Consider the following 13,681-nt stretch of genomic DNA (forward strand, 5'->3'; position numbering starts at 1 on the left):
GTGGAAGAAAAACACGGGTCTCACTTCGTCAATGCATGTGCCTTGCTGCATTTGCCATTCTTGCTTCCCTAACAGACGCCCCTCGGGCAGGTGGCAGGCCGAAATAGGAAAATCTTAACACTCAGGACCCGAAAGCATCAGGACCGATGTGGGGTTAACTACACCGTTTAAGTGTTTAACCCCTGTTACATTAATTAAGAGAAATAATCTCGGCTTCCCTTCTTCTTCACCGTTATTAAAAGATTTATAGTCGCGATAGTAACTTACTAGGGTGAATCTCGGTAGATCCCGTTATTAGCATTGGAGGTGCGGGTGGAGTCAGGTTGAAACTTTGATCAGGGTAGGGGTACACTTTGGTGGGTGGGTCCGCCTCGGTTAACCGTTCGGATCCGTTTTCTGTCGGGTGTAGAAAGCCGATAAGGTACTCGGGATCTAGTGTCGGAGGGATCAGGGGAGGAGAAATGCCAGTGGCGGCATGGGCCAAAAGTGGGTCCCACGTTGATTCAATCGGCAAATAAGGTTCGTATGTCAGAAGCACGGAATGCGCTGTGGAGAGCGCATGTTAGCGAGAGCCCTGCCCCTTTTTGTACCATTTTTCTACACCTCTTCGAACGAGGTTAATTTTTTTTTCGCAGGGTTAAAAATAACTGAAGAATTTGAACCCGTGTCTCCGACAGATAACTGCAAAGACAAGATCTCCGATACACGAGAGCAGCTGATCCAGATTGGCAGAGGCCGAAGAAACCAGTTTCTACTTCTTGAACACTACGATTTCTGCCATTGGAAACCCTCGATCCTGCGGTGCCCCGAGAATTCCCGCCCACAGATGGAGAAAAAGAGGTAAGATTCCGCGTTTGAATGCTATCCCGATTCCGACCGCGCGAAGAATCCTTCGCCATTTTTGGTAGTGTTTTCACAAGTCCGGATTTTAGGACTCGATCCGTGGATTCATTGCCCCGGATGCTTTCGTTTCTGTAAGGGCAGTAGATTCGTGAGGTCCGGGTGTCTGATTCAATGTGGAAATTTTATTTGGAGAGCAGCAAGGTAGACGTGATGGATTCCATGGTGTTGGAGATGCACATCTGTTAGAATTGTTTTCGGGGAATTCTTGCACGAGAGTTGTGTTTTTCTCTTGATTTCCTCAATGTGTGTGTGTGTGTGTGTGTGTTTAGCTTCCAAGTAGAGAACTATCGCATTTGACGGGATCCGTGATCTAAATTATCTCTGGATTCTTGTTTGCTGCGGGTGCGCCAAATTTTCTGAAAGAGATTTGACCAACACGCTCAGCCTTGTGGAGCTATACCTATTAGATTTGGCGTCATTAGTAGGATTCTTTGTCTTGGTTTCATAATAAAGCTATTAGTGAATTAAGTTGGACGCAGATTAAGATTTGTTTCTATGTACTTCTTTGTTCGAAGCACCAACCGAGTGTAGGAGAAGTTTCATTGGTTTGGATTTGTGCCTTCTACCTCTTAGCTGGATTTGGTCTACAAGAAACCTCGTTGCAGTTTGATTTGGCAGAATTGGGAGGCATTTGAGATTCTACTGATGTTTGATTGGGTCAGGGAGTGGTTAGAGTTCCAACTTATTTTGTGTAATCGTGGATGAGAGGGAAGTCAACGGATCAAGGAGATGAAAGAGAGACCTGTCATTTTGAAGGGACAATGACTGGAGGGTCATTGGGTCTTCGTACAGGGAGTTATGGATCATTGCAACAGCAGCTGCAGAATACTACTGTATTACCCATTCAAACACCACCGAATAGAAAACCCGCTAAGATGCTCACATCCAGTTCAAGAGAGAAGGAGAAATTTCTTCCCTGGCTCTGCAAAATTGCTGGTAGGAGGAGAGTCGGGATGCTCCTACTTGTTGTCTTCTCAGTTGTGCTTTTCACGTCACTCATATCTGCTATTACTAAAGGTTTGGCTTATTTTTGTATGTTTTCTTGTTTGAATCTGAATTACCTTATCCAAATCTTATATTAATATCAATTGGTATTACAGTTCTATCAATCTTAACTTATTATTCTAAAGCAAAATTTGCGGTCTTGCTTATTTTTAGTTAAATTTATTTAGGTTGGTCTAACATACTTATGTGGTTTATACTGGTACCTTTTCAGATGATGAAGCAAATGATGTGCCTGATTCACAGCGAAGATCTGTCCGTCGTGTCCGAATTGTTGGGAACAGCCTCAACATGGGGCTGGTACCAACTTACGATGAACCTCCACCACCACCCCCTCCTCCTCCTCCTCCTCCTCCCCTTCTACCTCTTGCTGCATCTGTAAATTCTGAATCAAAAGATACTAAATCTTTCAGTTCTAGTGAACAAAATGACGAGAGAGAGTATAACAAGTCTTCTTTATCGTTGGTACCCCAGTCTCTTATTAATGAAAATAAAACCTTTCCTCCTCCTGTTTTGGTCCTGCTTCCTCCAGTTCGTGCCCTTCCCCCAGGACATCCGTGCAATCATTTTGCACTTCCACCACCACCAGCTGATAGGAAACGGATTGGTCCACGTCGTAAGTTTTGGAAACATTCAAAATCTAGAATTTCAATATTTTAGAGCTAATGAATTATATTGAGGTTTCATGAGAAGTGCTGACTTTTCTTCTCCTACACTTGTTTTGCATGTCAGCATGTCCTGTCTGTTATCTTCCTGTTGATGAGGCCATTGCTGCAATGCCAACTGCTCCCTCGATTTCTCCTGTTTTAAAGAATTTAACTTATGTTATGGAGGAAACTGCAGTCTTGCAGCCATCTTTGATGAATATAACAGACAATACAGTGGATGCGCCTTCAGGAGGTTCTCCTTTTGGAGGATACCCTACTTTGGAGGAGAGGACTGAATCATTCGATATAAAAGAGTCGATGAGGGTCCACTGTGGGTATGATACGTTTTTTTGCATACTGGTACTTACCAGTGTTCTTTTATTTGCCATAGATTTATACTTTTTATGTTCTTCTTACTTGCATATAGCAGTTTTTTACATCCAAAAATGTACTTGTTCAGCTGAAGAATTTATTGTATGTTTCACTAAAATATTTTTCTTACCAGATTTGTCAAGGGAAACAGACCTGGTCATCAGACTGGATTTGACATAGATGATGCTGATCTTCTTGAGATGGAGCAATGCCATGGGATAGTAGTTGCATCAGCCATATTTGGTATGTATTTTTTTGAAGGAGTCTTGCTATGGTTATTTCAGATGCATTTTTTTCTGACAAAATTATTTTTTCACCAGGAAATTATGATATAATACAGCAGCCAAAAAAGATTAGTGAAGCTTCAAAAAGAAATATTTGCTTCTACATGTTGGTTGATGAAGAGACAGAAGCGTTTATGAAGAATTCAAGTGCTATTGACAGTATGATGAGGGTTGGGTTATGGAGAATTGTTGTTGTTAGGAACCTTCCTTATGTTGATGCTAGGCGCAATGGAAAGGTGTGGACTTCAATATCCTTCTCTTAAACTATTCTCAAGAAATACTATTTTTCTAGTTTTTTTTTTTTTTTTATGGCAATGATAATGGAAAGGGGACTTCCAGAAGAGTAAATGTGGAAACTAGCCAACAATCAAAAGAGAAAAAAAAAACTATAGAGTGAACACAAGAGCACAAAATACAAAAATAGCTAAAGCAAAGGGAGAACGTGATGTGATTGGAAGCACATCTCTTAGCCAAGGAATCAGTTGGCCATTATGCTCATTGTACATTAGGTCTAAAAACGACTGCACAATATACATTAGTATTGTTTGTGGGTGAAAAATCCACTAGTGTGCAGTTATGTATGTGCTTCGTATTTCATTCTAATTGTATGACAGTAAGAGTTGATGTGTGTGGAAGAATAGTCCAACTTTGTTTTGGGAGTGAAAAAATCATATGTTTATTAGTATGGAAGAAACCTACAAAGCTTAACTTTGACATGGTATTAGAATGAACCCAAGCTCAAGTTTGTGGGCTTTTTATTTGTTCTCTGCGGCCCATGTGTGTGTATATTCTGGCCTGGACACGTGGGGGAATTTGTGGGTAAAAATGTCCACTAGTTTATAGTTGTGTATGTGCTCCATGTCTGTGACTAGTTGTATGAGAGTGAGAGTTGTCACGTGTACAAGAATAATTTCACATTTGTTTTGAGCTTGAAAAAAATTCTTCACTTAGTGGAGAAGAGACTTCCAATCTTTGGCTAGTCATTCTGGGAGAAACTGGCCAAACTTTAACAAGTATGAATCTCTGGTTGGTGATACTGTTTATACATGGTAGAGACCATGTGATAGAGATGCTAAAATATTAATCCAAATTTTTGTTAGCCATTGATAGCTCTTAGTTCATTGTTGAACCTATCACTTAGTCACGTAATTTGCAACAGTATTAATTCATATCCATGCTTACATTTGAACACAAACGCTATGCACGAGTAAGTACTCTATCAAGTCTTATCTTCCTTCACTCCTCTGATTTCACTCAATTTTAGTGTATAGCTGGCAACTGCTTTCATGACCACCTCGGTTAGGATAGCTACCAGTTGAAGCTCGGATAGTAGTAAATGTATGGATCAAATATCATGGCTGGACACCTCACATGGAAATGAAGATCCACAGGCACCTTGTTTTAATCAAGTGTCAGGTCGCTTTCAAGTGAAATGTCCTGCCCAATGTGATAGTTTGAAAGATTCTAGACCTTATTGGGATGAGATTTTTTCTTCTATAATCCACAGCCAGTTGCGAAGGATAAGAAAGAAAGAAACACAATTAGTTTCCCCCCAAAAAAAATTATTACATTGTTCCTTTGATTGCATCTTACTCCACTTATACATTTCCATTTGCTTTCATGGATGAACTTTGTTCAATTTAATATTGGATATGGTGCATCTTCCAATCCTACCTACTTATTTCATGCCAGCACCTGTATCAAGTGTGTATTTTATTTTTGCATTTGATGCTGCATTTTGATTCACTGATAATTTACTGCATGCTTGTCAGTTTATAAGATGTTGTTTTTGTATTATAAACATTAAAATGAGCCGGTACTATTGCATTATCATCTCTCAACTTTTTGTAAACAGTTCCATTTCTTTGTGTTTCTCTTTTACCTTTTATGCTACTTCATTGAATATGATCGTGAGAAGCTGCTTTTTCTTGATTTTGTATGTGGGCATTCCAAAGGATCACCCATGGCTTTAAGAGGAAAACTGTTTAACCTTGAGCAGCTCTCTCATCATCAGTTTTTGTCAAAGGCTTGCTAGAATATCTAAAATTCCTTGTATCCTGAACTAAAAACATGCAAATCTCTGCTTCTCAAATTCTGTTACCATAAGTTTGTTTTGTTTTGCATCTATTCTTCGTTAACTAACGGAAACTAGTATGTTGGGTGACTTTGTATCTGATTTGTTTTATTTTACTTTTTTGTTCAGGTTCCAAAGCTGCTTCTACATAGGCTTTTCCCAAATGTGAGATACTCCTTGTGGATTGATGGAAAGCTAGAGCTTGTAGTGGATCCGTATCAAATTTTGGAAAGGTACACAAAAATCTGAAGTTTCTGCTATGAGAGAGCATCTTTCATTGAATTTAGTACTGTAAGTGTGTTGCATTTGTTGACTTAAAATTTGTTACTAGAAACAATTGAAAGTTGTAAAATCATTATTTCTGAAGGAAGTTCTGTCAATAATTATGCTGACCGACTGCTTTTAGTCAATTGTTGCACTGAATAACACACGCTGGGTGGAACTCAAATTATCCTGTAGTTTTTTTAATCATCATGCTCTTGAACTTTATGTTTTAATACATGTGAATCCTCTTTTCAGATTCTTGTGGCGGAATGGTGCTACTTTTGCAATTTCTAGGCATTACAGACGCTTTGATGTTTTTGATGAAGCAGAAGCTAATAAAGCTGCTGGGAAATATCACAATTCTTCCATTGATTCACAAATTGAGTTCTACAAAAGGGAAGGGTTAACATCGTACTCTCCAGCAAAACTGCCTATTACCAGTGGTGTGTTTTGTTCCTCTCCCTCTCTCTCTCTCTTTGATTTTTAATTTTCAACCCAAGTGCTTATAAACTTGGCATTGCAGATGTTCCCGAAGGTTGTGTGATCATAAGGGAACACATACCCATTACCAACTTGTTTACCTGCCTCTGGTTCAATGAAGTTGACCGCTTTACTTCTCGGGATCAGCTTAGTTTTTCTACTGTGAGGGACAAGATTATGTCCAAAGTTGCTTGGAGTGGGTACATGTTTCTCGATTGTGAAAGACGCAACTTTGTCGTTCAGGTGATTCTCTCTTAAACCTAGATGAATATTACTATGATTGTCTTTGACCATATTTCTGGTCCTTGGTACAAAGATTTAGTATATCTTTCCTCCTGCATCCTCCCTCTCCCCCAAAAATATAATAATCAGTTTGTTGGTATGGTTTTTTTTTAGGCATATCATAAAGATTTATTGGAGCACAGGGCCATGATCCATCCTCCACCTCCAGTTTTGTCTATTCTAGTAGATAAGAAACCATCTGAGGAGATTGTTTCTGAAAAGATTGTAACTAGTCCCACAAAGAAGGTACCTCTTAAGCGAGGGCGGGAAAAGAGATCTAGTTCCAGGCGTCACCGTAAAGTTGTTACTGGTAAGGATAACAATTCGATTTGAATATATTTTTTGGGCCATTTTTTTCGTAGTTTGTTTCAAAATTATTTCTTCGAAATGGAAGAGGGTAATTTTTGCAGTTCAGTGTAGTACTTTGGTAACGAGAAAATTTAGAGAGGAAAGAAGCAGCAAGATATTACATTTTTGTCTGGAATTGTTGATATCCATTTTTTTTTTTGTTGTAAATATTTCTGAAAATAAAATGGCAGGAGTTGCTATTTTTTCCCGCTCAAACTGTTGTCGTCTGAATTTCTCTCATGGTGATTTCACCTAATCTTCGAAATTATCGTATATGATATCTCTAGCTTTGATTTGTAGTACGAAAAGGGCGGAATTTTTCCTTTCGGAGAAATGGTCCAGTAAATGAATGGGTTACATCAACTAAGCTGCAAAATGCAATGAGTTTGTACTTCGCATCTATTTTCTGCTCGACAGATCCCATTTTGTCGCGCAGACAAGAAATGAGTAACCACTGGACGTCAAATTTGGAGCTTGTATCAAACAGAAAACAAATCATATGCTTCAAAACTTTGCAGCGCGAGTGATTCAATGAATTATCACTAAGTAAAACTGATAATTTGGTTCCTCGGGAGGCCTTCCATCGCCAAAGAAGAATGAGAACGACCAAAGCGATCACGCCACGACAGAAGTCCGTATTGACTGTTTCAGGACTCCGTGTTGACCTCCCTCCCTAGTTCCTCCACAGAAATATCGAAGTTGACGGCAGCGAGAGGATTAGCAACATGTGCAAATATAAAGACGCCGGTGACAACAAAGGTGCACGCCAAGTCTAGCACCAAAGGGCGATGGATTGGAGACTCCCGACGCGATATCTCAAATTAAAACTGAATCGGCCAAAAATGTTACGGCAAATACGGATCTGGATCTGCCCTGCCAAATATTTCGTGACGCGTGCCTGCATCTCTCGGCATTCTCCTGTTCTATTCCTCCCAGTAGGTTTCTGCTTCGCCTATCGTCTGACTGAAGGAACTCTCGATGGCGACATTCGCTGAAGCTCCACCTGGAGACGAGAAATCGGGAGAGAAGATCTTCAAGACCAAAAATGCGTTCAGTGCCACTGTTGAAAAGGGTGCTGGACATAAACAAGGTTTTTCCCCTCCCATATTTCTTTTTTTTTTTTTTTGCTTTCTAGTCTCTACTTTCGGTGCTAGTTCTTAATCCTTTTTGGAGCTACGAGAATCATTTCGAGTTTTATGTATGCAAGGATTCTCCGGTGTTTGCTAATGTATATAGTCTATATATCCCGCTGCCTTCGTTATCTAACTTCGCCGGGTGATATGGTGGCCGTCCGTAATGTTCGTATCATATTGTGAGAACTACTGGGTACTCGTAGGATTCATGAGAATATACATGGAAAATGGTTCAGAGGTGTCTGACCACCTGAGCGCCGTTAGCTTTCACATTTGTGAAGTCCAAAGGCATTTTATGCTAATCTTTTTTATTGGGGAGATAAAAATTTGTACTCGTAGGATTCGTATCGACTTCTGGGAACTGTTGTAGATTGCATTTGTTAACCACAACTGTAAAGCTTCCGCTGAACACCTTATTATGGGAAACTTTATTCAGTTAGATTACCTCATTGTATCTCTGTTTGTTCTTTCTTTGCACACTTGTTGCTTCCTGCTATTTCACTTTTCTCTCCTTTTCAAGTAATTTCTTATTTTCCACCATTTAAAAAAAGAAATAAAAGAAAGTATGATAGGCCATTCAAATGCCGAACAAGAACATGGCTCTCGTATGGGGGGAGTTCACATTATATGATTATCTCTTGAACCCAAAGAAGGTTTAATATCTTACCATTCACAATCTGTTGATAATAAGGAGTTTGAAAGATCATCTCTCCTTCGTAATTGAGCTCTAATAAATTGTAGCATAATCATGGAATGCTTTTGTCTTTATTGCAGTACATACCTGGAACGAAGATGGTTTTCCCTGGTCTTAAGAAGCCACAAGAACGTGCAGATCTCATTGCATACTGGAAGGCATCTACAGCATCTCACTTGCTCAACAAGGGAGTTGAAAAAGGTAGCAGCAAGCGACAGATTCCTGTCAGGACATTCTCTTCTTACCTTACAAGGCATAATAATAGACTTTTGTTTGGTGAACTCCCATCTACTTGGGACTTTCTGCTCGCTTTTGGTAAACTGTACTCTGTCTCAACTTGCCGACTTGATGCACATCGCTTTGTAGTCGTTTCCATTAGAATTTGAATAATGTTATCATCATTTATAGTTTAATCTTCTTTTGAGCTACATTAATCTGATATGATCTTACTGCTCAGTTGCAGGCCTTGTAGCTGTCTTCTCTCTGTTCTGGAATCTCGATCCAGCGTACACCTCACGTGAAACACTAGCCTTTTGTTTTTTTGGCCTTCGGGGAATTGCAGAGATGAGAGAGCGGAAAGAGAAGGACTTTAGGCGTATAAAAAATTACAGTGAGAGAGACGGCTGGCTGATCAAAAGCAAGATGGTATTGTCTGGGTAGAAACGGGCCATGCCAAGCAAGACGGTATTTTTAAATTTGAGAGATTAGATAATCAACAGTACGGTTCTGTTTATGAGCTGAGCATCATTTATATTTGATGATTTGAACTCCCAGCTTAAAATCTATACTGATAATGAAAGCACTTCTTTATCTTTCTTTTTGTCTCCTCCAAGTTTCCAGTCTGATTTAGCCCAGAACCTAATATACCAATCTAATTCTATCCAAGTTCTATGCCCACCGACGGGATCGTCGATCTGCTACCCATGGCTCCATAATCTTCAGCAAATTAGGAATTGCATCCTGACTACTGAATATAATGACTCTACTTTCTCGTGAACCCATACACAATCTCAAACTGGGAGCCAGAATTCATAATCGCTTCTGAGATACCCAAAAGTTTGATCCTCCGCAAGGAGTTCAGTCTACGAAAAACGAGAGCAGTTCTGCTTCAAATCAGAGCAGACCAAGATGACTTTGTTCAACGACTAGTTTGATTCCAAATTTTTTTAATCTTGAGTATTAAATGAATGGAAAAAAGTACTCACGTATCAATCATTTGGTCGTAACTCTATCCCCAATTAATTATCATTCGGAAGTATAATTCAAAGTAGCCAAGAAAGAAATCTCTGATAAATAAATGAAGTCTGGCAGGTTAATGGCCCGCCAGACCCAGTTGATACCAACATTCTACCACTCACATTCTCGACAAATGGCTGGTGGGGCGGTGGTGGGTATTTTTCTCACCCCATGTTTCCTCTCGCCCAACTCAACGGATGCTTCGAAAAAGAAAACCTTCACTTTAAATATATGTCAGAAACTCGATAGCCTCCTGAAACTACTCTCTCTGTTGCCACCCCTCTCGCTCCTGGATCCCAACTCTCATGTTTGGTGTCTAAATCTGCTTCTGCGTTGTAAATCCAGCCTGTGGCCTCTGGAGTCTGGTGTTTGGTATATCAGAGGGTTAGTCTTTGAGGCAGAGCGTTTTCTGTGCATTTTAAGGATTCTACCACTGTCATCTAGTTTTCTTTAAAGGAATCTCAAATCTTAGGAAGTACAGAAGTTTTTTGAGCTGCATTTTGGCTCATTGGGTGATTCTCCTTTAAGCAAGGTCAGTTTATTCCATCTGAGTACAGTAGCTCGAGTGTCTGAAGAAACTAGTGTGTTTCCTCTCTGTCTATAGGCCTCGAGAGCTGATAATAAAGACGGTTTGCTTGTATTGGAGAACCCTGAGGATCTGGAACACCAAGATCATTTCTGGTATCCTTGAAGTTGGGGGGTTAAAAGACACGGTTTTTTGTCTTTGTTGAAGACTGAAAAAGTGTAAAATCCAACCCGAGTTTGATTGTCGCGGCTCGGGGATTTGCTTACCATATTTGAGCTAAAAACAATGGTGGTAAGCAATGGGCTCTTGTACCCTCTTCTTGGTTTTGCATCCTGCGTTGCCTTCATTTACATGTCCATAGGTGACCTGAGGTTCCACTTTCGAGAACCTAAGATGGATTTCGTCAAGAGGAACGGGACTCAGTTTTATGTGGACGGAAAGCCGTTTTACGTGAATGGGTGGAATTCTTATTGGCTGATGGATCAAGCTGTCAAAGAGTTCAGCAGGCCTAGGGTGAGAGCAATGTTGCAGGCAGGTGCAAAGATGGGACTCTCTGTTTGTAGGACTTGGGCTTTCAATGACGGGGCCTACAATGCCCTTCAGGTGTCTCCCGGTAGGTTCAATGAGCGCGTCTTCCAGGTACGGAGTTTCGTTCTTTTATCTTCTGAGACATCGTTGGACGAGATGAAAGCTATGTTTCAGCTGTTAAATTTTTCTTCAAATGGGGATTGCCATAGTTATTACTTGCAGAAACTATGCGGAGAAAGACTTTACTGTAAGGAAAACGATAATCGAAAATTTTCAGTTTGAAATTGAGATTTTGCCAAGATGAATCTAAGAATAGATCATTCCTTCACATCCTTCTGTTGAATGAGAGTATGCTTCTCTGTTTCACCTAGTGCTTTGTCACTCCACTGTTTCTCCTGGGAATTTTCTTCCTCGAAAGATGTTCAAAATGGAGCGTAGTCCTGCTTTTCATAATCTTATTTTTGGGAATGAGAACAATGTGGTTATCTTACGATTCTTAGTTCTTGTTGATCTTGCTCTGAAGTGATCTTTGAAAAGGATTCTGTATGTTAGTTACTTCTTTTGTATGTGTACATGCGTTATGCAGCACAGTTAGAAATACTGCAATTTTTTTTTTCCTATCTTCCTTATTTTCCTTATCTCCTTGTTAAGCGTGTATAGACTCGCATGTATACATCATGATGGGAATAGTTGTTTGAAAAGTCTATATGGGGGGCTAACTTTGTCAATTGATCGACCATAAGAGTCCTGTTTATTCTTGCTCATTCCAGTTGAAACCCAATTACATCTTCCTTTTCCCAAGATAACAAGTTCTCAAAATTTCAGCACTCAACCAGCTTGAGAAATCCTCTTATTCTTTAACTGAAATCGCAGGCACTGGATAGTGTTATTGCAGAAGCAAAACAAAGTGGGATCAGACTCCTTTTCAGCCTGGTTAATAATTTGCAACCATATGGTGGGAAGACTCAGTATGTTAAGTGGGCATGGGATGAAGCTGTTGGATTAAGCTCTTCTAATGACTCCTTTTTCTTTGACCCATCTATCTGTACTTATTTCAAGACTTACCTGCAGGTGGTTTCTTCTCTCTATTTCTTATAAAGATTAAGCTTGTTATTTATACGAGATTGTGGGCAATTTTTTGTCTGTCAAATCCTGACTGATTTTATCCTAAAAGTTTGTAATTTTTGCAGGCTATTCTGACTAGGAAAAATACTATCACGGGGATTGAATATAAAGATGATCCCACCATCTTTGCGTGGGAGTTGATGAATGAACCCCGTTGTATTTCTGACCCTTCTGGAGACACTCTCCAGGTGAGTTCTCCTCCAGTCTGTTCAATGCAATATGTTGAATTTAACTAAATGATCTAAGTTTCATGGAAGTTTACATTGTCAGTATGATAGAGGCAATTTGTCAAATACTCGACAATAATGAGGTCAGGGTTTATAGGCAACATTCGACTATGTTGTGTTTCTCACTTTAAGAATATCAGGCATGAACGCAATAGCTTGCCTTCATCATCAAGGATTATTTGCAGGTTCACATCAACTATTGAGTAGTGACAGGGCCTTTATTCAGCTAGTGTTAGAAGATACGGAACTGTTTTAGATATGTTAGGAGTTAACAGTTTCTTTTCTTTTACATAACATGCATTCTTCACGAATGAACTGATATGCATTCATCCATCTTGTCAACAAGTAGCAGCTGTTTGCTTATTTTTCAATGTTTTCAAAGAAGTGCAGGATTGGATTGAAGAAATGTCTAGATTTGTGAAAACAATTGATAACAACCATCTACTGACTGTTGGCCTGGAAGGATTCTATGGACCAACAAGCCCAGAAAAGCTGAATGTGAATCCAGCAGATTGGGCTAATGGCCTGGGAACAGATTTCATTCTCAACTCCAAAATTTCGACACTTGATTTTGCCTCTGTCCACGTCTACCCAGATAATTGGTGAGGCTTTGATAGTGTCAACTGAATTCTTTTGTTTTTCCTGTTCTCTTGTAAAACTGCAACTCTTTTTGCCCAAGATATACAAAGTCAAAAACTGGCTCTGCCGGCTCAAGACTCTTGACGATACCAATTAGTACCTCTGACATTCCAACAAGTAACTGAAAAGTTTTATTCTAGGCCGAAGTCAATGAGTGCGTGATGAGCTGATTTAATTGGCCTTCAAATTTCAAGAAACCATTATGTATGTTATCTCTGCCTATATTTACATTTATTCAGCATAAGTTAAGTGCAACTCTTTTTGCAGGATTTTGGATGAAGGACTCGATGACAAACTGAAGTTCGTCACCAAATGGGTCCAGTCTCACATCAAGGACGGGGATGAAGTGCTGAAGAAGCCTGTCTTGCTCACAGAATTTGGGCTTTCTAACAAGAACAAGAACTTCAAACCATCTCACATAGATGAAGCTTATAAAATAGTTTTTGATATTATCTATGAATCAGCAAGAAGACAAAGATCCGGTGCAGGGGCCTTAGCTTGGCAGTTCATGGTTGAAGGCATGGAAGAGTATAGTGACGATTTTGGTATTGTTCCTTGGGAGAGGGAAGAAACATTTAAACTGATAACTCAACAGTCATGTAGATTGGCAGCCCTTGGGAGAGGGAAGGACCCATCGAAGCAGACCTTGGAAGAAATGTGCTAGGGAAATTACAGAACTCCATTAGACTACACATTCATTGAGAGGGGAAATGATATTGTTCTTGATGGGTTCTCGGGCTTCAATTCAAAGCCTTTCCTCGAGATCTGCATATGATTGAAACAAATGATTGAAAGATATACAGAGAGGCCGGAAAACTCTCCTATTTGTTGTCTTATTTTTATGTTATTTTATGTAATATGTATTAAAAAAGTATTGATCCCATCAATAATTTTATACTAAACGGAAATGAAAGTTT

At 39.6% G+C, this 13,681-nt stretch overlaps 2 protein-coding genes across 2 annotated transcripts; both read left to right on the top strand.

Annotated features, from left to right (window-relative positions):
* The first annotated feature begins 647 nt into the window (after positions 1-647).
* Positions 648-6,858, top strand: LOC137962016 (probable hexosyltransferase MUCI70). The gene is made up of 9 exons (XM_068808708.1): positions 648-1,920; positions 2,120-2,521; positions 2,638-2,887; positions 3,058-3,167; positions 3,245-3,444; positions 5,412-5,515; positions 5,802-5,989; positions 6,070-6,269; positions 6,423-6,858. Exons 1-9 carry the CDS (start codon positions 1,605-1,607, stop codon positions 6,639-6,641), a joined length of 1,989 nt encoding a protein of 662 aa, XP_068664809.1. The 5' UTR covers positions 648-1,604; the 3' UTR covers positions 6,642-6,858.
* Positions 6,859-9,995: 3,137 nt separating this feature from the next.
* Positions 9,996-13,650, top strand: LOC137962017 (mannan endo-1,4-beta-mannosidase 2-like). The gene is made up of 5 exons (XM_068808709.1): positions 9,996-10,884; positions 11,647-11,844; positions 11,964-12,086; positions 12,516-12,727; positions 13,032-13,650. Exons 1-5 carry the CDS (start codon positions 10,531-10,533, stop codon positions 13,426-13,428), a joined length of 1,284 nt encoding a protein of 427 aa, XP_068664810.1. The 5' UTR covers positions 9,996-10,530; the 3' UTR covers positions 13,429-13,650.
* The last annotated feature ends 31 nt before the right edge of the window (positions 13,651-13,681 follow it).

This window comes from Aristolochia californica, unplaced genomic scaffold (genome assembly GCF_029961685.1).
Source record: "Aristolochia californica isolate CCGP_79_NKW_82.1479 unplaced genomic scaffold, dmAriCali1.0.hap1 SCAF_4, whole genome shotgun sequence".
Lineage (NCBI taxonomy): Eukaryota > Viridiplantae > Streptophyta > Magnoliopsida > Piperales > Aristolochiaceae > Aristolochia > Aristolochia californica.